Genomic DNA, 26,517 nt, shown 5'->3' on the forward strand with positions numbered 1-26,517 from the left:
TGCTCAATTGAGCAATTACTATGGATGTAGTGTAGATGAAGCGAATAGAAGAGGTGGAGACATGCACAACGAGCATTCAGGCAGTCGATGGCTTCTCTCACCCAATTGGGGGAGCTGCGCAGATGCAGAAACAGACTCTAGCTCCACTTACTATCAGTGGCAAAAGCTGCAAAAGATTTTGTGATAGAAGCAAAAGCTGCCATGCATGAAACTAAACAGTTGGCGTGCTCAGATAATGATCTCAAGATCTTATTTGAATCACATAAAAGTGAACCAAGCATGCTATTTCAACCATGATTTCTGATCGCAAATCAAGGATTGGTCTTGGGATAAGGATTTCATACCAAGAATCCATTTTCATATTCATTCCTTATTGGTAGCATGGTCTTGCAACCATGTAGAAGAGAAGGGGGAAGGAGATGATGGCAAAGAAATGGAAGAATGAAGGGCTCACTTTCATTAGGTAACTCATACAAACTTTTCTTACAAAGCAAAAACTTTCCTCTGCTCTTCTCTGTTGTGCACGAAAAAACACCCCTCCAATCTTCTTATCCATCTTAAACATTTCACTCAATTTCAGAATCTAGCTCTAGTAAGGAGCTCCACCGCTCACTTTGAATGCCCCAATGCTCTCCTGAATAGGGGGTTTCATCTCAATCGGGAAGGTCACTAACCGTGCAATGTGGCGAAAAAAATGGTGGGCCAGCCAGTCTCTTTCGGTCGAACGACCCCCTAGATAGGCGCTGTGCCAACCGTAAGAGACTACATGTACTTTTATCATGCAATTGAGGCCTGTTGGATTGTCCCTTCGACATTAAAGGTTCTCTCTCTCTCTCTCTCTCTTCTTCTTCTTCTCTCTCTCTCTCTCTCTCTCGCCCCCCCCCCCCCCCCCCCCCCCCCCCCCCTCCCCCCCCCCGCCCCGGGGCAATAAATTGACATTATAGTGGCCAAGAAACCGGGTGTGGTGATCTCATAATGCGGGAAACGCAGAAGCGACGGCATTCGAAGTCTTCTGCGCCAGCGCCCTCGGGGCCGGCGGACAGTGACGAGAGGTTGGTTTCTCGTCTCATCTGTCGTTTGAAGAAGGCTGAGGTCTTGTCTGGTAAATTCCCGCTTTAGGGTTTCAATTCTGTGCTCTGCACTGACAAAGTATCCATGTGCTATCTATCATTGTCTACGTCTGCGCATCCCTTCAAAAGCACATGTTTTTTTCAGCTTAAACATGTCGCTAACATGAGAATGTTTATGTGTGGTGCAGTCCTAAGGCTGCCAAGCTTGCTTGGCAGAGGGAGCGTAATACCTTGAAACATGTTGCTAACATGAGAATGTTTATGTGTGGTGCAGTCCTAAGGCTGCGAAGCGTGATGGAAAGCCTGCCACTGAAAGACAAATACCGGCTGCCCATGACCCAGAAGCCTCTATAGACCCCGTTGACAACAGTAGAGGTCGAAAACGTCGATTGCAAGATCCACTCCCCTTGGAAGAGGCTCCACGAAGTGGAGATGGGCGGTCTTCTTTCCACCAACAACAGCAACCACAACAGCCTTCTGTTATAGTTTCTGAGAAAGATGCTGCCATACCCGTCGCACCTGTGAATCCTACGTATGTACCAAGGTCAGGATATTACTTTCAGGTTAGACCTGCTCTCTACTTATTATATTGATTCACACTTTTAGACTAGGCGTGCATATGGCTTTTGTAGGGGTTCTATACAACTCCACTGTTTAACCTCAATGCCAAGGATTCAAGTTTTCACTTGTATCTTGGGTCTTGTGTGAATGACCTCAATGTGGAGTACAGTTGAATTTCTTGGTGTTTCTAGTTTTTTTTTTGTCTACCTCTTTCATCAGTGTATACTTTGTGTGTTCCTTTCATTTTTCTTGAAGATACAAATTGAAGTTCTTTTTTTTTTGGCCCTTTTAAAGGTCTATGCCATTGTCTTGATTTTTGTACTTTATATAACTGCTTGAAGCCCTTTTTACAGATTGGAAGCTTAGAAGAGTGTTTCAATGAGACATCATTCAGATTCTAGATGAGTTTGTTTTTGTCTTTGTGTGAGGTCTTTTAACTAGTGTAAGCATAAAACATAAAGTAAATAAGTAACAGCCAATCATTGCAAGAGTGGCATCAGGTTTATAGGTGAATAGAAACTGGTGGTTTCTGCAAACAATGCCATCGTGCCTAGCAAGAGAGAGAGAGAGAGAGAGAGAGAGAGAGAGAGAGAGAGAGAGAGAGAGAGAGAGAGAGAGAGAGAGAGAGAGAGAGACCCGGCTATTGGTTTTAGAGTGCTGGACGCCACGACTTCAACGTCCAAGAGTTTGATCAGCAGCAGTAGATCCCTCTCTTCCTGGTCACTCTCTCCTTTCTATCGCTTTCGGTCCATCTTTCAGGTTGTTACTGATGCGACTACTAGGTTCAAGTTGTGTTACTGATGTAGCCGCTAGGTGGGGTTTGGTTATACGAGGTTCACTGGCTACAAAGATCGGCACACCCCAGATATAGGTCTATGAACTCGGTGACATTCATTTTTTGGATACAGTTAAGCTTTGCGATCCCACTGGAGAGCAAGTTTGTCTATAGAGGTTGGTGGTTACAGGTCGGCCCGATGAGTGTCTCAGGTGCCATGAGTTTGGGCACGTGGTGAGAGACTGTCCTTCCCACCCTCCCCATTCACATCCTCCACCTCAAGGCATGGCGGAGGGTTGGGAAAAGGCCCCTCGTCCATAGTTACACGAATGGGAACGAGGAACAGGTGTCAACGGCGATGCGGAAGCGTAGAGACCAAGGGGAGTGAGCACGCGAGAGAGAGAACGAGAGAGAGTCTCTTGAACCAATCAACCTTGGCAGTGAATAACTGAATGTGTATACAATGGAGGCAAGGGGTTGCTTATATAGCAATTCTAGTAAATTGCCCTACCAAAGACTTTGACAAATAAGTAAAATAAATACCTAAAATCCAAACTAAATAATGGGATCACATTGGGCAGTTCACTTGAGATGCCTAATCTTTAACACCCTCTCTGCAACTCATAGTGGATATCAATAGTGAGACCAAGTCGATGAAGAAGCTACCATGGACACCCCAGCACCGGCAGGGATACTTGATACACCTCGGTGTTGCTCTCCTCAACTTTGTACTTGAAAGTAATGCCATCTTGAGCATCTGTTGGTTGCCTTTGTAGAAACTTTGAACTGTAGACCATACTACGTCCAATAATCCCCATTCGTGAACTGTGAACACATCACGTCCAAAATATAAAAATGCACTGTTGGAACACATCCTGTCCATAATCTGACCAACAACAATGAATTGGATAGCCCATCCATAGTGTTTTAGACGTCTGATTGGTTCCTTGTCAGATGCATGTACATTGAACTCAGACCTACGGGTCCAAACACCAATAACTTGAACTCCAACACAAGGGTCCAAATTAATCATAGGGAGCAGTCATTGCTCCTCTTTGCCACTCACAAGCCTCTCTCTGGCTGAAGCTAGTGGTGACACCTGTCATTTGACTAGAAATCTGACGTCGAGGCCACTGTGGCCACCGCCATGAGTGCCATGTCGATCTCTGTCAAATCTTTATTACCGTATTCTCTGCCCAGCTTGCCTTTATCCTTGTCTTTAAGTGAATTCTTGCTTTTGCCTTTGGCTTCCAACTCCCGAGCCAAACAAAGCGTCTAATCACAATCATGACTGTGGTCGTACCTCCCGGGTTCCGCGGCAACTAATTGAGTACTGGTATTGCCATCCTTGTCCAACTGACCTTTGTCGCTGTCCTCTAGCGAACTCCGCCATTTGCTTTTGACTTCACAAACTCGAGCCAAACAATTTGTCGGGTTCCTTGAGAATTGTGCCAGTGTATAGGCCGCTAAATGGATGGTTGACGAATCATTATCCATAGTTTTTGGTTGTCTTTGGTCGATGTCATCGCGGGTGCTCGAGCAAGGGGAGGCCATTTTGAAGTTGCAAGATCTTGTAATTGTGTACCTTCTCACACTCGAAAAAATTGTCGTACAAACCAAGCCGAAAAAGATCCAAGCCGATTTAATTCCACCGCGAAGGGAACTCCACACGCAATGGGTTTCGCACAATCTAAAATCCGAAACTTTGTCATCGATAGCCACTTTGTACGTTTGCCGTGTGGTAGGCCTCAAACAAATCCTAAGCTCCACAATAAACTGTGCATAGCAATGGCTAAGAATTCCATCCAAGCCGATAAAAATTTTCTCCTTTGCACCGCGCCGCACACAAGCCCGCTAACCCTCTCTAAAAACTTTAGGGGGTTACTGCTCCCAAGCCGCACAATCTTTGTGTGGGAGGCCTTGAACAAATCAAGGCTCCACACAATCCAGCTCCCAAAATTGCTCCAAAACTATTGTGACTCCGATGGCCCTCTTGCGAGCTGCTTGCCGAAAGTCGATTTGTATCCTTTCGATGCCCTTCCTTGGACCTTGTACACCTCCCATGCTGCTCCACAACATCCATAAATTGGGCACCAAGCCACACCCTCCCACTCTGCTTCCAGAAGGTGCCCACTCAGCCTTTAGCGTTTTAAAACATTAGGCTTTCTACTTGTAAAGAGAGGTTGCCGCTTTTGCCAAGACAAGGGGGGAGGGAGTTGTTGGATGTGTTTCAAAACACTGCTGACTAGGGGGACTCTACCTGTCGTTGCATATTAAAACGCGAGAGAAGCGAGGTCAGATGTGGTTTCCAAAGGGGCACTGACTAGCAACGTTTCAAAGCGCAGCGGACGAGAGGGTGGGTTATTGCCGTCAAGGGGAGATTGGCAGACAACGCTCTAAAATGCTGTCACAAGGGCAAGGCACCTTCTAACGACGTTTTGAAAGGCTCGTAGGAGCTGAGGGGACAAAACCGGCAGTGTCACAATTGTGACTATGTTAATAGCATTGCATCTACTCCTATTGTAGATATGCGAAGTGCCATGCCAAGGAGGACCCCTACGCTTGAATGGTCACACCCCTTCGCTCAAAAGACGCGTCTCTTCGCCAAAAGCCACACTCCTTCGACGATTGGTCACACCCCTTCGCTCTACGGGTGCGACTCTTCGCCCAATGGTTGCACCTCTTTGTTGAAAGGATGTGTCGTTTCATGTCTCTTCACTAGGAGACGTGTCTTTTCATTTGTCAATTCGTCTCCTATATAAGGAGTCCTTGTATCACACATTCAATCAATCAACACACAGTCTTCAGAGTCTTGTTTTTGAGTTCTGTTCAAGTTTCTTAAGTCTTAATCATGAGTTTAAGTACTTAATTAAGGATTAGTACCTAGAATCCTTACAGTGGTATCATAGCAAAATTTTTTCCCGAGACCCGAAGGTTGTGAGTCTCTCACCCTCGCCGCTACACTCTGTCACAAACGGGAGCGCATAGCAATATAAAATATACTCGGATAAATAAAATTAATCACTTAATATTGAAGCTAGAGGATATAGAGAGAGAAAACGTTGGCTGATCTGTTGCCTTATTTATCAGATGGCTGCCCACTTATTAAGTGGACGGCCGACGTATTTTAAAAATAGTATGAACCTGCCCAAAAACTCAATAAAACCTTATAAGTTAAAAACAATGCTTTCACAGCACTTTCCAGGCGTCCCTGGATGCAATCACATGCACAGTTGCAATGCAGACATAGACTTCTTCGCAGAAAAGCATGTGCTTTCCCGAAAAGCAATCCCGCTTTCTCAGAAAGCATTTGTTTTTCCTCAAAGTTTCCTTTGAACCCATCTTCATTCAAGTGCTTGCTTTTTCCTTGTGCACAATTCTAACACAGTTTGGAATTTCCTCCCGACTATGGATCCTGGATGGTCGGATACTTCTTTCCGATGCTCCCTGTCACCCATCTGATGTGATGCATCAGAAGTACCCGTTCCTGGTGGCCTTACAGATATTCCCGTTCCATCATTACTTTGAATGACGCACTAGGAATACTCTGTACTCGGATGTCTCCAGTGAGAAAAGCCCTCTCACTTAAAATTCCAATAATTCATTTAGAATTATTTTTCCTTGGTATTCCAAGCGAGAAAACCCTCTCACTTATAAATCCAATAATTCATTTAGAATTATTTTTCTGTAAGATAAAGCCAATTTAGCAACATCCCTCTCACTTATAGACAGTTGTCCTTAACTGTAGAGGTCCAACTGAACTGCCGGGGAGAAACCTGAAAGATTTCAAATCTTGCTCAATGGTGAGTTGAGCTAGTCCTTTCTCAAAAGAGAACTTAAAAATTAAATTAAACAAAAATTCAAAAATTCAATAATCAATACTTAGCTTACCGGTTCATGTCCTTCCTCTAGTACCTCGAGGATATCCTTCACCAATCATCAAACTTACGAGCCGTGGAAGAACTCGTCATTCGCGTCTTTCCAACAGATCTAACGTTTCCTCATTCGAGAGTCTGTTAACTCAATTCCACCTTCTCAATCCGAGAAGAATAATCCTCCTAGAAATCAATCTAGGTATCTGTACTTGCGCATAATCCTGCGCTGTTAGTTTAGAGGGTATTAAACCTCTTGTGTCCTCCCACATAGGGAATGCTCAAGTCATAGAGCATTAAGCTCGATGTCTTTCTTGCACAAACAAAGTTTGCGATCACCTTAAAGAAGGTTCTTGTTTCAGATTCTTTGTGCACGGCGGCACTTCCTACATCAACGTAAAGATAAGCCTCGATTCAAGAAGGATGGTCGCAAGTCTCAACATCGCATGAGAGTCTTCAAATCGGGCGACAAGGACATCAAGTTCGAACCCTACAACGGACGGAGAGACATCTCCAAAGCACTGTCCTTCATCAGGCAGTTTGAAGTCGCCTTTACCAATGGGCACTTCACAGAAATTACGCCATGTGGGGATGCACCTCAAGGAAACGGCAAGTAATTGGTGGTTAGCCAAGATTCTGGAAGGTTCTCAGGCCAGAACTTGGGAGAGCTTCAACTCTGAATTTTATGAACAATTTCTTCCATTTGACTTTGAGCAGGACATACGGAAGGAATGGGACTGGCTTTGCTCAGAAGGAACATGAAAGAGTAACGACTTATGTGGACAAGTATTGGTCGGTTCTTCTGAAGGTCACTCCCTTCATGAAGATTGTCGACGAGGAAAAGGAACGAAAGTTCGAAGAGGGTCTCCAACCACAACTTCGAAAGAGTATGAAAGTGTATCCGCATGATACTCTTCAGAGGATGATGGAGTCAGCAATCATTGTTGAGGATTTGCACTCAACTGGGACGCCCAACAAAATGGAGCATAGCACTTACCGTGCAAGACAAAGAGGGGTCTACGATGATCATGGGGGCCAAGGAAGTAAACGTCCTCCATCTAGGGACGATGATCATTCTAAGAAGCCAGAGGGCACTGGCAAGCGAACTTAAGTATCTTTCTCCTACTCAACTTCAAACTTTCAGAGAAGAAGGAAGATGCTTCTATTGTGGCGAGAAAGGACATATGAAACCGGATTGCCCGCTAAAGCAGTAACGGCAAGAACAAGCCTCTACAAGGCAAGAGAAAGCAAGGAAGGAACCCGCACCGCCAAGCTCGAACTCAATTCCAGATGTTCAAGGAAACACAGAAACGGAGAAAGGGAAGCGTCAACTTCTGAAGGGCTGGGGGTCTTTGAACAACCAGCGAGTATTGATTCTTTAGGGAATAGGGGCTCCTAGAGAGAGGAGAGAGAGAGATCGCAAATTCAGCCCCCCCCCCCCCCCCCCCCCCCCCCCGTAGCTTTTTAGCGCTGCCTTTTTTTTTGAGGGACTTGCTTTATTTTATTAATAAAGGCCTGGTCACTTAAAAGTGACCGGCCACTTTAATAAAATAAAGTGTGAACCTGTTCAAACTTTAAAAACTCACTTAGTTAATGAAAACAATGCTACACGGACACGTTCCAGGCGTCCCCGGGTGCACGACACGGCACAGATGCAATGCAGACACAGACTCCTCGCGGGAAAGCATCTGCCTTCCCGCGACTGTTCCTGCTTTTCGTAAAAAGCTTCATTGAACCCATCTTTATTCTTGTGCTTGCGTTCTTACGCGTATTTTCTTACTCAGTTCGGATTTCCTCCTTAGCCTACGGGATGTCCCCTTATTGATGCACCCGTCACCCATCATGTGACGCATCAAGGGAACTCGTAACCTGGCCCTTTCCACCGAACTTACGGAAACTCCTTCGCGATGTTTACCGTCACCCATCAAATGACACATCAGTGTTTGTCCGTTCTTGATGGCAGTTCCTGTAGCTACAATCTTTTAACAGTTCTTAGTGCACATAATAAAATATCCTAAAAAAGAGATTAATCATTAAAAATAAGAAAATAGTCCAATTAGCAACCTCAATCTGGCTTCTAAACAGTTGACCTCAACTGTAGTGCTTGGACATATACCTCAAGTATCTCGGGATAAGCTGCCAATTCCTCCTGCGTCATCCACTGAGCATCTAGATTTGAATAGTTCTTAAACTTAACCAAATACTTCCGTGTTATCTTTCCGGATTTGAGAGGCCGCTTCTGATGACTTACTATCTGCTCCGGTTGGAGTATTTCTTCTGTTTCCTCAACCTCAGGAGGTTCCTCAGCACTAGGCTGGCTCGGAGGCGGTCCCACATACGGCCGGAGTAAACTGACATGGAAAGCATTATGGATCCTCCAATTAGGCGGTAGCTCTAATCGGAAGGTGACATCATTCACTCGCTCAGTGATCTTAAACGGCCCATAATAACGGATAGAAAGTTTTACCACCTTTCCCTTATGAGACGCTTGTTTCTTAAGTCTTGCCTTCTCAAACACGAGTAAGACTAACTGTCCGACTGTTAAGTCGAGATTCCTTCTGTGCTTGTCTGCAACTTTCTTATGCTTTTCCTGAGAGCGTAGAATAGCTCTCCTAACTTGCCCATAGGCTGTGTCCAAATCCCGGACAAATTCATCTGCTGCAAAGATCTTATCCTTAGTTAAAAGGATCGGTGGAAGCAAAGGCTTACCATAGAGAATCTCAAAAGGTGCTTTCCCTGTGGATGAGTGTATGGTATTGTTATACGCATACTCAACAAGAGGCAAATATTTCGTACCAAGATTATCCATCAAGGCACGCCAAAAATTTCCTGTCATGCGAGGATCTCGATCACTCACAATAGACTTAGGCATTCCATGATGCTTAAAGATCTGTGCTAGAAAGACCCTAGCCATATGATCTGCTTTGATCGTTTTCTTGACTGGTATAAAGTGTGCTTGCTTGCTAAACCTGTCCACAATGGTCCAGATCGCGTCATTTCCAGTCTGAGTTCTAGGGAGGTCCATGATAAAGTCCATGGCAATACTTTCCTAAGGTTCATTGGGCACAGGCAATGGTTCCCAGGTGTCTTATGCCGATCATACTTCACTTTTTGGCAAACCAAGCATTCCCTGACATACTTATCAATGTTTGCTTTAAGGTTAGGCCAAAAGAAATATCTTTCCATTGCTAAGGTTGTAGGGAGAATACCCCGATGACCCGCATAAGGCGAAGCATGTGCTTCATCCATGATCTTCTTTCTTAATGGTTTCGCCACACATATGGCCTGATGGTGGTAGAGATAACCGTCCCGAATGGAATAGGGAAACTCATTCTCTCCACGATGTAGCTTTCCCCAAATGGTGGAGAAATCTGGGTCATTCGGATACAAATCCGGTAGTGCTTCTAATTCTTGGTGATACACCAAAGTGATAGCGTTCACCCTTGCCTAGACAATGCGTCCGCGACCACATTCTTACTCCCAGCCGTGTGAAGGATCTGGAAGTGAAACATAGACAAAAAGTTTACCCATCTCATCTGCTTCTCAGATAGTTTCCTTTGCGTAAGAAAATACCGCAAACTCTGGTGATCAGTCTTGATCACAAAATCCGCTCCTAGAAGATAGTGCTTCCTGTTGGATAAGGCGTGAATCACAGCCGAGAGTTCCTTTTCGTAGATTGATGCATGCAACTCTGCATCCTTAAGCCGTCTGCTTTCGTAGGCCATTGCATGGCCTTCTTGGTTTAACACTGCTCCGATGCAATCGCCTGAAGCATCGCAGTGAACCTCAAATGGTTTCCTTAAGTCGGGCACTATCAAAATAGGTCCATGGCTTAGCAAGTACTTGAGCCGATCAAAAGCTCCTTGTTGTCTCGATCCCCATCTGAAAGGAATCTTCTTCTTTGTCAAATCATGAAGTGGTCTTGCTACATGAGCAAATCCTCGGACAAACCTTTGATAATACGAACATAATCCCAGGAAACTACGTACATCATGTACCGTAGTGGGAATTGGCCAATCTTCTACCACTCGGATCTTGGCAGGATCCATACTCACTTGATTGTGAGAGACTATATGGCCGAGATAGTGTATCTCTGAGAGAAAGAACTCGCTCTTCTTTGCATTCACATGCAATTCATGCTTTGGCAATTCTTGAAACACTAAGTCCAAGTACTTTCGATGTTCCTCTTTTGACTTAGAGAAGATGAGTATGTCGTCAAGGAATACTCCCGTAAAAGCTCGATACGGGCTGAAAATGCGGTCCATCATTCGATTGAACGTCGCAGGAGCATTGGTCAAGCCGAAAGGCATTACCAAAAATTCATATAGTCCAAAGGTTGTGCGGAAAGCAGTCTTATGGACATCCTCAGGGGCGATCCGTATCTGATGATACCCACTCTTCAAGTCTATGCGACTAAAAACACTTGCACCCTGCAACTTATCAAGTATATCATCAATCCGAGGGATTGGAAAGCGATTCTTGATGGTGATCTTGTTTAAAGACCTGTAGTCTATGCACATTCAAAACGTGCCATCTTTCTTCTGCACCAGTAGAACTGGAGAGCAGTAGGGTGAAGCACTGGGCCGTACTAACCCTTTCTCTAGAAGCTCATTAACTTGCTTCAAAATTTCCTCTTGTTGAGCAAGACTTACCTGATAAGGGGGTTGATTGGGAGGCGAGCTACCGGGTATGAGATCTATGCGGTGATCTTCCGGGCGTACCGGAGGGAGTTCATCAAGGACTGTTTCCGTGAAACAATCTTTGTACTTTTCAATAAATTGAAGACGCTTAATTTCCAGACTAGAGAGAGAGTCCCTACTAGTTTTATCCTTCTCACGTGCAAAAATCAAGTAAGCTGAACCACACTTCTTCATTTCTTTCTTAATGGAGATATGGCTTACAATTGGGAACTGCCAATCTCCTACATCAGCATGAATCTTTATTTTCTTACCCCCATGATCAAAAGTGAGGGTCTTTTCCACATAATCGGGAAGAGGTGTCATGTGGAAGTGCCATGGCATACCCAAGATGATATCACATCCCTCGATGGGTGCCATCAAAAATGATTCGCGGTCCTTGTACTCGCCAATCCGAAGATTGAGCTGTCCTTGCACGGGAGTTGCATTGGTTGTCAACCCCTCGAATGTTGATCCGGATGTAACCGGTGTGCCAAGTTGAGCCGGTGTGAGGCACAAACGTTCCGCAGTATCTAGGGAGATGAAGTTATCCGTGGATCCTGTATCATAAAGAATCACTGGTTGTTCAAAGACCTGCAGCCCTTCAGAAGTTGACGTTTTCCTTTCTCCGTTTCTGTGTTTCCTTGAACATTTGGAATTGAGCTCGAGCTTGGTGGAGCGGGTTTCTTCCTTGCTTTCTCTTGTCTCGTAGAGGCTTGTTCTTGCCGTTGTTGCTTTAGCGGGCAATCCGGTTTCATATGTCCTTTCTCGCCACAGTAGAAGCATCTTCCTTCCTCTCTGAAAGTTTGAAGTTGAGTAGGAGAAAGATACTTAGTTCGCTTGGCATTGCCCTTTGGCTTCTTAGAATGATCATAGTCCCTAGATGGAGGACGTTTTCTTCCTTGGCTCCCTTGGTCATCGTAGACCCCTCTTTGTCTTGCACGGTAAGTGCTATGCTCCATTTTTCTGGGTGTCCCGGTTGAGTGCAAATCCTCAGCAATGATTGCTGACTCCATCATCCTCTGAAGAGTGTCATGCGGATACACTTTCATACTCTTTCGAAGCTGCGGTTGGAGACCTGCTTCGAACTTTCGTTCCTTTTCCTCGTCGACAATCTTCATGAAGGGAGTGACCTTCAGAAGAACCGACCAATACTTGTCCACATAAGTCGTTACTCTTTCATGTTCCTTCTGGGCAAAGCCAGTCCCATTCCTTCCGTATGTCCTGCTCAAAGTCAAATGGAAGAAATTGTTCATAAAATTCAGATTTGAAGCTCTCCCAAGTTCTGGCCTGAGAACCTTCCAGAATCTTGGCTAACCACCAATTACTTGCCGTTTCCTTGAGGTGCATCCCCACATGGCGTAATTTCTATGAAGTGCCCATTGGTAAAGGCGACTTCAAACTGCCTGATGAAGGACAGTGCTTTGGAGATGTCTCTCCGTCCGTTGTAGGTTTCGAACTTGATGTCCTTGTCGCCCGATTTGAAGACTCTCATGCGATGTTGAGACTTGCGACCGTGCTTCTTGAATCGAGGCTTATCTTTAGGTTGATGTAGGGTAGTGGCTTCCTTCTTTTGACGAGATGATCGAGAAGTAGAAGTATAATCAGGAGAGTAAGATGGAGATGAGATAGAGATGTCCTTGCTCTCGTCTAGCAAAGAGAGCACTTTTTCCTGGCCTTTCCATGAAGTAGGCCGTTCATTCCGATCCGAAGATCCTTTGTGCACCTCGGCACGTTCTTCTTCTCTTGCCTCTTGTGGTCTCACACCAATAGTGTTGTTTGGATGCTTGGCTGCATCAGTTCCATTCGTTTTCTTCATTCCGCCCAAAAGCTTTTGGACGTTTGGCAACAATAAGATTTGTTGCAACTCCGCAAGCTGAGGTTGCACTTGTTGAAGCTCCTCTTCAACGCTTCTCCCTTGGCTCGACATGGTTCTTCCCGTTCTTCCCGGAATCGTCCTTCTTTGCAGAGAAAGAGAGGAGTCCGAGCTCTGATACCACTGTCACAAACGGGAGCGCATAGCAATATAAAATATACTCGGATAAATAAAATTAATCACTTAATATTGAAGCCAGAGGATATAGAGAGAGAAAACGTTGGCTGATCTGTTGCCTTATTTATCAAATGGCTGCCCACTTATTAAGTGGGTGGCCGGCGTATTTTAAAAATAGTATGAACCTGCCCAAAAACTCAATAAAACCTTATAAGTTAAAAACAATGCTTTCACAGCACTTCCCAGGCGTCCCTGGATGCAATCACATGCACAGTTGCAATGCAGACATAGACGTCCTCGCAGGAAAGCAGATGCTTTCCTGAAAAGCAATCCCGCTTTCTCAGAAAGCATTTGTTTTTCCTCAAAGTTTCCTTTCAACCCATCTTCATTCAAGTGCTTGCTTTTTCCTTATGCACAATTCTAACACAGTTCGGAATTTCCTCCCGACTATGGATATTCCCTTTCCGATGGACCCGTCACCCACCTTGTGACGCATTAGGAAGACCCATTACCCAATCCTTTCCTACCGAACTTACGGTACAATCTCCTTCACGATGCTCTATGTCACCCATCCTATGACGCATCAGAGATGTCCGTTCCCGGATGGTCGGATACTTCTTTTCGATGCTCCTTGTCACCCATCCGATGTGACGCATCAGAAGTACCCGTTCCTGGTGGCCTTACAGATATTCCCGTTCCGTCATTACTTTGAATGACGTACTAGGAATACTCTGTACTCGGATGTCTCCAGCGAGAAAAGCCCTCTCACTTAAAATTCCAATAATTCATTTAGAATTATTTTTCCTTGGTGTTCGAAGCGAGAAAACCCTCTCACTTATAAATCCAATAATTCATTTAGAATTATTTTTCTGTAAGATAAAGCCAATTTAGCAACACACTCTATCCCCATTCCCGGAGTTGTATGGAAGTAGAAGAAAGGTGGTACGCATGTGCATACGAGCATGAGGTAACTTGAATTTATTCTGTTCCAATTTTATACATAACGGACAACAGTACAAATGTGTGTGTGCGGGCGTACCGCTGATAATGACCCTTCATGAGGAGGTTCGAGTGGAAGTGCCCCTTCAGTTCCAAGAGTATTGCACCCCCTTCATGCGAAAAGGCACTGACTTTGCAGGCAACCACACCTTCTCCTTGCTCGCACCCCTTCACCAAGAGTCACCTCTCTTTCCCAGCGCTGGCTGCTGAATTCTGGAAGCGTTGGGCAAAATTCTACGTTGTTTGAAATTTGTTTACGCAGGCTGCAATTCTACGTTGCTGAAGTTTTATGCTGGCTGGAATTTACGATCGTTGGAGATTTACTTTAAATAGCAGTTTTTAACGCTGGCTGTACAATAACTTAATTTATTAAGTTGTCCGCCCAAATTGGATGGCCGACCAAAACGGGTAACTTGGCATTATTTACCCAAAGGCCACGTTTAAAAATAAAAATAAAAATGACAACCAGCACAATCTCTACGTTCAATTATTCTCGAGAGCTGGCTGTGTTGTGCATAATTCTCGAACGCGTGCCAGCCTCACACACATGGTTGATGATGCCTATGATGTACCAGTTTCGTACCTGTCTTATGTAGACAAACTACTTGAAGATATTCTGCCTGAAAATCCTATTCTGCCATAAACTGTACCTACGCCTATTCCCGAACCAATTCTTGTTCAGGACTTTCCCGCGGAAATTCCACCGTCGGTCTACTCTCTTGAACTCCTGAACCTTGCGAAATTCCTGGACTCCAGAGCGCGAACTTATTCCATATAGATTTGCCGCTCATGGAGCACCCGTCCCAGATTCTGTTCCCGAACCCGAACGTGCACTTACTTGAGTTCCCTTTGAGGCGTAACCATGCCAAATTCTCGAGACGGAGGTGGTCAATCTGAAGACGACGTTACTCTTATCAAGGAGCAGATGGCCACACTTTCCACAAGCCTCGCATCACTTCACACTCGCTTGGATTATATGCAGACGCAAAACACTTTTCGAAGTCGTTCTATTACTTCTCGGACTACACATGCAACATCTTCCACACCTTCGTCTGAAGCTTCAGTGGACGAACCAAACGAACCAGATCCAACTGAAGAGGTAGACAATCCCGAACTTCAATTACCACATATAATTTTTAATGTTGCATAGAAGAAGAAGCTTGATGTTAAATTGCCGGAATTGTATAATGGTCGTTGCGACAAGCGCGTCCTGGACCAATGGCTGTTCAAAATGGAGGTTTACTTATCAAACACAGATTTGGTCGAGAGTAAAAAAGTTGCACTTGCTAGTTCTCTACTCAAAGACACAACATTTCTTTGGTGGCAACGATGGGTTGTTGATGGTAAACACACCTTCTTGGGATAAATTCCGGCGTGCTATTCGCAAGGCGTTCGAACCTGCCAATGCGGATTTTCATGCTCGGTCCTCTCTTTGCCGCCTGAGCCAAACAGGTTCCTTGGCTGCGTACATCACAGAGTTCCAAAGGCTAACTCTGGAGATAGACACCCTTAGTCTCTCTGATAAACTTCACAGTTTTATCGACGGACTCGAACCGAAAGGATGATGTGCACAAATACAACCCTACCACCTTGGATGCCGCAATTGTCTGTGTGGAGTGTCTTGGCGATAATCGACACCCTACACGGAATTTTCTTTCTGGTGACAGATCTTCAAACAGCGCTCGCTTTTCACAGCGCGATCAGAGAGACTGCTATAGACAAAGCAAACAACATCAGTCTCTGTTCAGACAGCAAGCCACAACACCTTATTCAACTTCAAGGTTCTATTCTCAAGATTGACAATCTCAAAGCAAACCTCTTCAAATGTTCCTCCACTTGATCGTGGTAAAGGACGTGATTTTTCTCAAGATCGGCATTCCATGACTCAACAAGGATTATGTACAATTTGCGGTGGTGACTATAGATGGTATCAATGTCCAAAGAAACCAAATCCGTCTAATTTGAAAAGAAATTCCAACGCGGAAACATCATCGAATTCTGAACAACCAGATTCTGCTAAGGATAAAGGAAAAATCTGTGGTCAATACGATTCGTGTCTTAGAGCATATGACTATTCTTATGAAGCATGCTCAATGCAATTCTTTAGTTTTGGAGCCTCTCTCAAAGCAAGTTTTGAGCCTTCTTGGAACTCTCAATGGTCGTTCCATCAACATTTTGGTGGGCAGCGGATGCTCTAATAATTTCGTCAACACTCAAATAGTTCAAAAGCTTGGTTTGCCAACTCGGAAGACATCTCACTTATATGATGTGGAATTAGGAGATGGATCAATTTTGACTTGTAATGAGACTGTTCGACACTTGCAGTTCGAGATTCAAACTTATGGAGATCAAGTGGATTTCGAAGTCATGCCTTTATCTTATTATGACACGATTCTTGGTCAGCATTGGTTATTCCAATATGATCTGTCACAAGGCGGCCACCACGTGCCAATAGAAAAGAACAGACTGAACAGACTTTTAACACTTGAATAACAATTGAACTAAAAGAGAGAGAGACGACACGACACGGAGTGGCGGAATTCCACCCCAGAGAGTATTGGCCCCAAACCTTGGCGCCCCTTTCGGTATTTCTTTATATTGCATCATCAAAATACAAGCCGGTACTCCAGACTCTGCACCTTCTCCAGGAAGCATGCTAGAGAATGAGCCCTAGCCTCATATTTAAAGGCCCTTGGCCTAAAAAGCAGTTTACATGAAAAGCTTTCAAAATCAAAAGCTTCTGGTCCAAAAAGCAGTTTACATGAAAAGCTTTCAAACTCAAAAGCTTCTGGCCAAAAAGCAATGCCAAAAGCTGCCAACGTAAATCACGAAAATCCGTACAGCCTGCCACGTCATCATGCCAGCGCAATTTTCGGAAATCAGCCACGTTGTTGCAGTTTTAGGGTTAGGGTTTCCAAAATTAGGGTTTGCAGGTTTTAGGGTTAGTGTTTTCAAAATTAGGGTTTGCAGGTTTTAGGGTTAGGGTTTTCAGAATCAAGGTTATTGGAATTAGGGTTTCAGCAATTAGGGTTAGGTTTTTCTGCTCTCGGGCAACCACGTCATCACTTTGTGACACTTCTTCTGTTACTTGTTCTTCGTAGGGTTTAGGCCCCTCAGTGGACATTTGTAAGTTGGGCTCCATTCTTTAGGCTTTGACACGTCAGTAGTTTGTTACATGATCCATCAATTAGCTTTCGAGGACATACTATCAATTTGTTCAAAGATAAATGTGAATTGTGTCATAAGACGGGCATCACGTGCCAATAGGAAAGAGCAGACTGAACAGACTTTTAACACTTCAATAACAATTGAACTGAAAGAGAGAGACGACACGTGACACGGAGTGGCGGAATTCCACCCCATAGAGTATTAGCCTCAAACCTTGGCATCCCTTTCGGTATTTCTTTATATTGCATCAACACAGTACAAGCCGGTACTTTAGACTCTGCACCTTCTCTAGGAAGCATGCCAAAGAATGAGTTCTAACCTCACCATAAGTAGTTTTGAGTAAAAAGCCTTCAAACTCAAAAGCATCTGGTCCAAAAAGCAAAGCCAAAAAGTTGGTAGCGTAATTTACGAAAATTCGTACAGTTGCCACGTCATCAGTCAATGCAAAACGTGAAAATCCGTACAGCTTGCCACGTCATCATGCCAACACAATGTTCGGAAATCTGTCACGTCATCAATTTTTGCGTGTGTGCGGGTCTTGCTTTATTTTAATCCTTTATGTCACTTGGGGCCCCATCGGACGGGGTCCCCATAAGTTGGTAGGACTTCTTCTTCTGTTACTTGTTCTTCTATGGGTTTAGGCCCCTCGGTCGGCATCTGTAAGTTGGCTCCATTCTTTAGGCTTTGACACATCAGCAGTTTGTGACATCTCCCCTTCTTGAATGAGAGTAATCGTTCATGATTACAACATATCTGCAAAACAACTCAAGTTAGCTCAAATTTTTTTTCCAAGGGTCATTTCGAGGGACATTCCGAGGGACAATCAGTTTGCTCTTTTTGTTAAGGAGTTAGCTTCTCCTTTCGGCTCTTTTGACAAAGAAGTTAGCTTCTCCTTTCGTCCAGATCGGAACTCTTGATATTCCGGCATAGTAAAATTAGCCATCACACCCAGACCGTACTGATCTTCCACGGGTGTCTTGATGCACTAAAATTACATACCCAGGCAATCTCATCCAATTAGGAATATTCAGTAGTTGGCACATCACAATGCAACACAAATGCTTACATATGCATGTTACAAGACACAACAAACAGCGTCGCTGAGCACTCCCCCAAGACGAACGGTCTGCGGTATGAAGCTAATCAACGACTACCTTGTCACTCCCTCCGTAAATAACCTAAAAAGGTCCGGGCCATGAGCTCAGAGGATTGTACAACCAAACGCTCCCCGGAGCGCAGTCTACGTCGCATACAACCAAACGCTCTCCAAGCATCGGCTTGCGTCGTTCGGAAGTTTTCTAGCATACAACAAACGCTTCCACGCGTCGGCCCCGTCGTTCCAAGGTTCAAACAATACCAAGGTCCAAAACAGTATTTCTCACTTCTCCACCCAGGAGTAAAATCACCAATTATTGAAACCAGTATTAAAATCAAAGTCAAACAATTCAAATCGGCACGAGACGGATTCAAAACAGATACCATCCATTTTAAACAAATTTCAAACAGGATCACCAAACAAGTTCTCAAACAGAACTCAAACAAAATTCAAACTTAAAAGCAATCTCGACATCGATCAAGCTCGAAAAGTCGTCTTTCTATCCTGAAACCCGCACCAAAAATTAGGGTTAGATTCATTCCATAAGGTCATAGCCGTGCACAGCATGGTCCATAAGCTCTTGGACAGACAATGTTTCTTTGGCGGCGATGGTAGTCCCAAGATAGCAATCGCACTAAACCTCCAAGGTCATCTGCTCGTGAAGAGACATCTACTAGGAGATGTCGAGAAATTTCAAGTTATAATCTGCTAGGGTTTCCATGGCAAGCATTTCAGGATACCCCACTGCCAGAAGTTGCACTCCGAAGGAAGATGTCAGAAACCATATAGCTTTGGGCAAAATTTTCTTGAAAGCTTGCGAAGTCCTTGGAAGTGTGCTGCTTGGTAGCTATAGACATCAACATCTGCATGGCACTGGTTTTGAGAAAAACAATGACTCAAGACAAATCTTGATCCTTCTCTTACAAGTGATCGTTATGGCTTATGCCCTGTAAGACATGAGCGGTGAAGACAGGAGCGCGTCCGATGTGTGATGCGCAATGAAGTAAGGGTGGGAGTCGCTAATAAATCCGGGGTCGGAGGTCGAAGATACCTCAAATAAAATTCCAATACCTCTGTCTGCTCTTTTGTAGGACCGGTATGCTTTCAGAAAAGCACAGCCTGATGCTTTGATACCACTGTCACAAGACGGGCACTACGTGCCAATAGAAAAGAGCATACTGAACAGACTTTTAATACTTCAATAACAACTGAACTGAAAGAGAGAGACGACACGCGACACGGAGTGGCGGAAGCACAGCCTGATGCTTTGATACCACTGTCACAAGACAGGCACTACGTGCCAATAGAAAAGAGCAGACTGAACAGACTTTTAATACTTCAATAACAACTGAACTGAAAGAGAGACGACACGCGACACGGAGTGGCGGGATTCCATCCCAGAGAGTATTGGCGCCCTTTTCGGTGTTTCTTTATATTGCATCAACACAGTACAAGCCGATACTCCAGACTCTGCACCTTCTCCAGGAAGCATGCTAGAGAATGAGCCCTAACCTCATATTTAAAGGCCCTGGGTCCCAAAAGCAGTTTTCGTACTTGTTCTTCTAGAATTTAGGCCCCTCGACCGGCAGATGTAAGTTGGGTCCATTCTTTAGGCTTTGACACGTCAGCAGTTTGTGACAAATTGACTTTACACAGGCTTTCTCATTTGGAAAGAGTTATTAAAGCCTCACGTGTACTAGTCAAACAGCATGATACAATGGATTATGAAGAGAATATGATTTCCGATGCAGATGCAGATATTATTATTGATGAATTTTTTGAATTCATTAAATTCTCTTGAATCAATTGCTGAAGACAAAGATGATTTCAAGCAAGAAGTCTTTCCAAGTGGTACTTCGTTACCAGACAAAGATAAGGACATAGTTGCAGATTCTGAGTTTGAAGATGACTATGCTTTTGTTGATTCTTTGCTGGAGGATGATATGCAGTCATGAAGTGACAGTTTCTGAAGATGATTCCGAAGAATTTTGGGATTCATTATTGGAATATGATTACAATCTCAAGACATAAGTCTCTCCAGTGATTCATAAAGTTGAAGTTATCCCATCTGCAGAGAGTACCTTGAGAAGATTTCCTCTTCCCCAAATATTTCGCAGTTACTCGAAGGTTTTGAACCAGAAATCTTACATCGCATGAAGAGTTTTGACGATCAACCTCTTCGCCAAAAGCCACACTCCTTCGACGATTGGTCACACCCCTTCGCTCTACGGGTGCGACTCTTCGCCTAATGGTTGCACCTCTTCGTCGAAAGGATGTGTCTTTACGTCTAAAGTCATGTCTCTTCACCAGGAGACGTGTCTTTTCATTTGTGTCTATTTGTCTCCTATATAAGGAGCCCTTGTATCACACATTCAATCTTGTTTTTGAGTTTTGTTCAAGTTTCTTAAGTCTTAATCATGAGTTTAAGTGGGTGCGTATTGAAACGCACGCTAAACGCACGTTGTGGATCAAGGGGTGGGAGGTTGCGTCGCAAGGTTGCGTTCTAAAATGCATAGTAGCAGAGAGGGGGTCCGGCGCCGCTGCATGAGCAAAACGCCCAACGTTTTAAAACGCTGTGGGCTGCATGTGATGTCGATGACCAGCAAGGGTACTTCTTCTCTTTGCTCCTCCACGCCAAGGCCTTCAAGGAGCACACAGCTTTGATACCATGTCAAAGTCGACGATGCGGAAGCGTAGAGACCAAGGGGGGAGAGAGAGAGAGAGAGAGAGAGAGAGAGAGAGAGAGAGAGTCTCCTGAACCAATCAACCTTGGCAATGAATAACTGAATATGTATACAATGGAGGCAAGGGGTTGCTTATATAGCAATCCTAGTAAAATTGCCCTACCCAAGACTTTGACAAATAAGTAAAATAAATACCGGAAAGCCAAACTAAATAATGGGATCACATTGGGTAGTTCACTCGGGAACGAGAACGGGGGCCTCCGGAACGTTCCCGAAACAGGAGGCCCCCGGAACAACAGAACGGGAACGGGAGGGGGGGTTGTTTTTGACTCTCGAGAGCTTGAAGGTTTGGATTATCTAGGAGAGGATGGGAAGGATACCCACCTTCCCCTCCAACGAAGCTTGTAAGTTGTGCCATATTGATGGCGCTTGAGGCTTGAGCCATATTGATGGGTGCTCGTTCCGCTTGAGCCATATTGATAGCTTTTAAAGAAAAAAGGACCCACCCCTCCGCCCCTCCCTTGTGTGAGTCTTGAGAGGTTTGAAACCACCTCTCTCTCTCTCTCTCTCTCTCTCTCTCTCTCTTTCTGTTTTTTTTTTTCAATTTTGCTCCCCGTTCCGCTAGGCCATTCCGGGTGGCCGTTCCGCCCATTTCGGCTTCCCGTTCCGCCCGTACCGTTGTTACGTTCCGGATCTGGAACGTTTTTCCGTTCCTGACAACGTTCGACGCATAGAACCGATCGGAATGCCGTTTCGGTACGATTACCCCCGTTCCACCCTTTCCGTGTTATTATACCCTCGTCGCCATACCTTTCGGCGCCCATCGCCTCCTACCGCACCACATCCACCCCCTTGTTAGCGTCGTCTCCCCGACAATCTCACAAGTTTCAACAACTTTGTCGGTTCAGCCTCTACTGGACATAACCCTCTACTTCGCGGCATCCACCTAGAACTACCTCGCATTTGGCTATGGAGATTGACTTCCCACCTTTGCCATCTTCATCGCCTCTTCTCACATTCTGCCCCCACCCACAGACATTGCAGTTCCATCACCCCGTGCCACCCACCCCACCCCAACCCACCCACCCACCCACCCGCACATGACACTCCACCCTCTCCACCTTTTCTATGTGCCCCACCATCCCCTCATGTTTCTCTATCCTTCATAGCTTTTGCGTCGTCAGCTTGGCAATTTTCCTGAGCCAAGTACAACGGTGATAGTATTGGTTTGTTATTGGTTCGGTTGTACATTTTACGGCGTGCACAAAAGGTGTGCTTTCTTCTAGGTAGTTGGCAGAGTCCCATGCTCTCCTTGTCACAAATTGATGACGTGGCAGTGCCCAAACACACACGCACGTGGATGATGTGGTAGTTGTAATTAACGCTAACAGTATGAACGACTGGATTATGCGCTGATTGGCTGACGTGGCAACGTACACTCGGATTTTTTGCTGACTAATTGTACGTATTTTCGTAGGCTATGTTGTTTTGCTGACGTGGCAGTGCGTATGGATTTCTGCAATTGCCGTTGGTTGCTTTTGGCTGGCAGATTTTTGAATTAATGCTTTTGGGAGCCATTGCTTTTGATTTTTAATGCTTTTGGGGCTCTGCTTTTAGCAACCCTTGTAAATATTTATAAGTGACCCGAGGGGGCTCACTCTGCAAAGCATCTAGACGCAGAGTCTGAGAGCGAGCACCCGCGTGTACTTTGCTCAAAGATTAATAAAAAAAGAAATAACGAAAGGGACGCCAGTCTTTGGGGCCAGTATTTCTTGGCACGGAACTACGTCGGGCCTTGTCGACTCTCTTTTGATCTGTGAAGTATTTTGAAGTGAATCTCTGCTATGTCGCGATATAATCTCGACTTGGGGTGTCTAAGTTTGTTACAGTGGTATCAGAGCACGATTGATTTCTCTTCTACCGGGAGATCCGATCCCTTTTCTCGCGACCCTTTGCATATGCATGTAGGTTGCATTGTTCGATTGCCCACTTCTTGGCCGGCTGCCCACTTTGTTTGGACGACCTCATATATTTCATTTTTTTGTTGGGTCTTGGGGATTTTTATCGGGCCTTGCCCTACCTCCCCTTGAGCACCTATATATGGGCGAGGGGGGTACCCACTTCCACATCTCATCACACAGATGTCATCTGATCATTGTATTGAGGTCTCATGCTCTGGTAGTCAGGGAGGTTGATCGCCCCCTCTTCCCTACACCAACGTTTTGTGGTCTCTCTCTCTCTCTCTCTCTCTCTCTCTCTCTCTCTCTCTCTCTCTCACACACACACACACACACACACACACACACACACACACACACTTTTCTGCACGCGCACTCACATGGTAACAGAGCTTCAGGGTCTGCATGGTGAGGGGCGCTAGTCACAAACTGCTGACGTTTCAAGTCAGTGAAGAGCACAACCAACCTTCAGATCGCGGCTGAGGAGCCTAAACCCTAAGAAGAACAAGCAACAACAAAAGAAGAAGAAGTCCTACCAACTTATCGGACCCCGTCCGATGGGGCCCAAGAGACATAAAAAGGATTTAAAATAAAGAAACAGCCACACACACACACAAAGGCTTGCGCAACCAGATGATGACATGGCAAAACTGTATGGATCTCCGCAATTTGCGTCGACATGACATGTGGTAGTTGTGCGGATTTTCGCGTTTAGTGTTGATTGCTGACGTGGTAGCTGTACGGATTTCCGTGATTTACGTTGGCAGCTTTTGGGCATCACTTTTGGACCAGATGCCTTTGAGTTTGAAGGCTTTTTATGTAAATTGCTTTTGGGCCTAGGGCCTTTAAATATGAGGCCATGGGCTCATTCTCGGGCATGCTTCTGGACGAAGGTGCAAAGGATGGAGTACCGGCTTGTACTTTGATGATGAAATATAAAGAAATACTGAAAGGGGTGCCAAGGTTTGGGGTTAATACTCTCTGGGGTGGAATTCTGCCACTGTGTCGCGTGTCGTCTCTCTCTTTCCGTTCAATTGTTATTGAAGTGCTAAAAGTCTGTTTAGTCTGTTCTTTTCTATTGGCACGTGGTGCCCGTCTTGTGACAGTGGTACGAGAGCATCAGGCGTGTGCTTTTCTGAAAGCATACCGGTCCTACAAAAGAGCAGACAGAGCATACCAGAGACTAATGGAATTTTATTTGAAGTATCTTTGGGGCCTGACCTCGGACTTCATCTGTCAAAACGCATATACAAACCATGTATGCAAGAGGGTTCCAAATTGGAAGAAATAATTTAATGGACTTGTCCGGACATGTAGGTCGTGCAAATTAGGCTCACAAAATTGCCGGTAGTAATCCTCCTAGGATTCTAGACATCCCTATCTAGGAAGAAGGGGAAAACTGGCTTTGGAAGTCGATGAAGCATGTCCATGTGGCACACAGAGCCATGTGCATGTGACGCGATGTTCGCCGGAGTATTGTCCTTCAGTGGACATCACAACAGACATCTTCATCATTTGCCTCACATCTTCGGCTTCACGTGGTTTGTTCGGCATCAGGTGCTGAGAGGGGGTGTTAAGACTTTCACCACTCTGCTGCTTCACAAGTCTAGGGCATACATGTACGGCTAGTGTGCCTCTAGGCTGGCCACCCTTTGCATATGCATATAGGCTGCATTGTTCGGCCGCCCGAGCGCCCTCATATATTTCGTTTTTGTGCTGGGTCGTGGGGATTTTTATCAAGCCTTGCCCTACCTCCCCTTGGGCACCTATATATGGGGCCAAGAGGGTACTCACTTCCGCATCTCATCACACAGAGATCATCTGATCATTGTATTGAGGGTCTCATGCTCTGGTAGTCATGGGAAGATTGATCGCCCCCTCTTTCCTACACCAGCGTTTTGTGGTCTACTAAGGTTGAAGTAGAAGATACAGATCACCCTAGCTCAACATGCAAAACGCCCAACCAGAGTACTAACCATGGAGGAGGTTGATGAGATTCGACAGCGACCGATGAGAGATTTCATTTGACCCCCCCCCCCCCCCCCCCCCCTTATCTCGTCTCAATCCCGAATCAGTCTCAGATTCATTTCCTTTTTTTTCCTTAGGGTTTTTTAGTGTTAGTGTTAGTGTTAGTTCTTTGTAATTTCCGCACTCAGACATGATATTAGATTCACCAATTGTAACTTTTTGGTCTCATAGGTCATTTTGGCCTTTCGAAGACGCTATATAACATTTCATTTCATTTCTCTCTCTCTCTCTCTCTCTCTCTCTCTCTCTCTCTCTCTCTCTCTCTAGCACACCCTAGCACATCAGTCTATACCTCACCTAGAGGGCAATCCCCTTTCTCTATACTTGATGATGATATATGGGAGTTCTCTAGAGATGGAGATATCATTCTCTTGGGAGACTTTAATGCCAGGACGGCCAACTCCCAAACGGTATTTTATGATACCTCGGAGGAGATGCTTAGAGAGATGGATATATCGGAGATGGGACTTGACAGACACTCACAAGATAAAGAGCACACAGAGTATGGGAGATATCTCATGGCGATGACAACTACGCATGGTCTGGCCATACTTAATGGTCTAGAGATTTTTCCTTCGTCTGGGGGATTCACATGCTTTCCACACAGACATGGGGCCAGTACAGTGGACTATGTCATGACCTCACCGTGGACTATGTCATGACTTCACCGAGCTTCATCTCTCATATTCAAGATCTTAGTGTGGGCCCTAGGCCTGTTGGAGTAGCAGTGGACCATGCTCTCCTGACTTTTTCAGTCTCTTTCCAGTATAGTGTCTCTCAGACACCACGGAGGATTGCACACACACGGTATACTTTTACACCAGAGACGGATTCAGTTTATGTGGAAGAGATTTACAGACGGATGGGGGCAGTCGAGCCTGTATATACAGTGGAGGAGATCACCACTTTATTGACGGAAATCTTGCATGGGGCAGCAGCAGAGGCATACCCACACACTCAACCAGGTCAGAGAAGACGTTTTGGAAACATGCCTCAGAATAGTTGGTATGATGAGGCGTGCAGAGAGATGAGAGTTCAGATTCAGAGCGAGCTTATACTTGGAGTCATTACATATAGACAGTCTCGGATTGCCCTTCGGCGTTTAGTGCGACGGAAGAAGTGGGCCTTTTTAGCCCAGATGGAACGTGATTTGTATCAGCTCTTTTTGAGTCGAGATTCAGGTGAGGCCTGGCGTCTCTTCCATGAGCACTCACCTCCTCCAGTGATTACCTCTCCCGAGATTTGGGGTCAATATGCAGCATCATTATATACAGTACCTGGGCAACCACCATTACCAGACCCTCTAGAGCCATGTCCAGCCACTAGTACCTTCTTTACCACTGAGATGGTGAAGAACGCCATTGACAGGATGAGGACTAGGAGAGCATATGATCATGATGGTTTGGTGGCACATGCTAGAGATTTACTGTCAGAGGTTCTTGCGCGGTTGTTTAACCGTGTCATGTGTGAGGGACTACCCGAGCCCTGGAGATTATCTACTATTGTACCTCTTTTCAAGGCAGGGGACCCCACAGTACCAGGGAACTACTGTACTATTATGATAGGGCACACATTGGCACGGTTGTATGCATCCATTCTTGAACAACAGCTGAGTAAATAGGCAGAAAATGAGGGCA

General features: G+C 45.1%; 1 protein-coding gene across 1 annotated transcript in view; it reads left to right on the forward strand.

The window, feature by feature from the left end:
- Positions 1 to 913: 913 nt before the first annotated feature.
- The window catches only part of LOC147448835 (uncharacterized), a 29,706-nt gene continuing 4,102 nt past the window's right edge, over positions 914 to 26,517 (forward strand). The window contains exons 1-2 of the mRNA XM_086521288.1: positions 914 to 1,052; positions 1,345 to 1,633. Of these exons, the coding sequence (XP_086377414.1) occupies positions 976 to 1,052; positions 1,345 to 1,633 (366 nt within the window). The 5' untranslated portion in view covers positions 914 to 975. The remainder of the gene's footprint in view (positions 1,053 to 1,344; positions 1,634 to 26,517) is intronic.

This window comes from Adiantum capillus-veneris, chromosome 10, assembly GCF_014529385.1.
Source record: "Adiantum capillus-veneris isolate H3 chromosome 10, ASM1452938v2, whole genome shotgun sequence".
In the NCBI taxonomy this organism is placed as follows: domain Eukaryota; kingdom Viridiplantae; phylum Streptophyta; class Polypodiopsida; order Polypodiales; family Pteridaceae; genus Adiantum; species Adiantum capillus-veneris.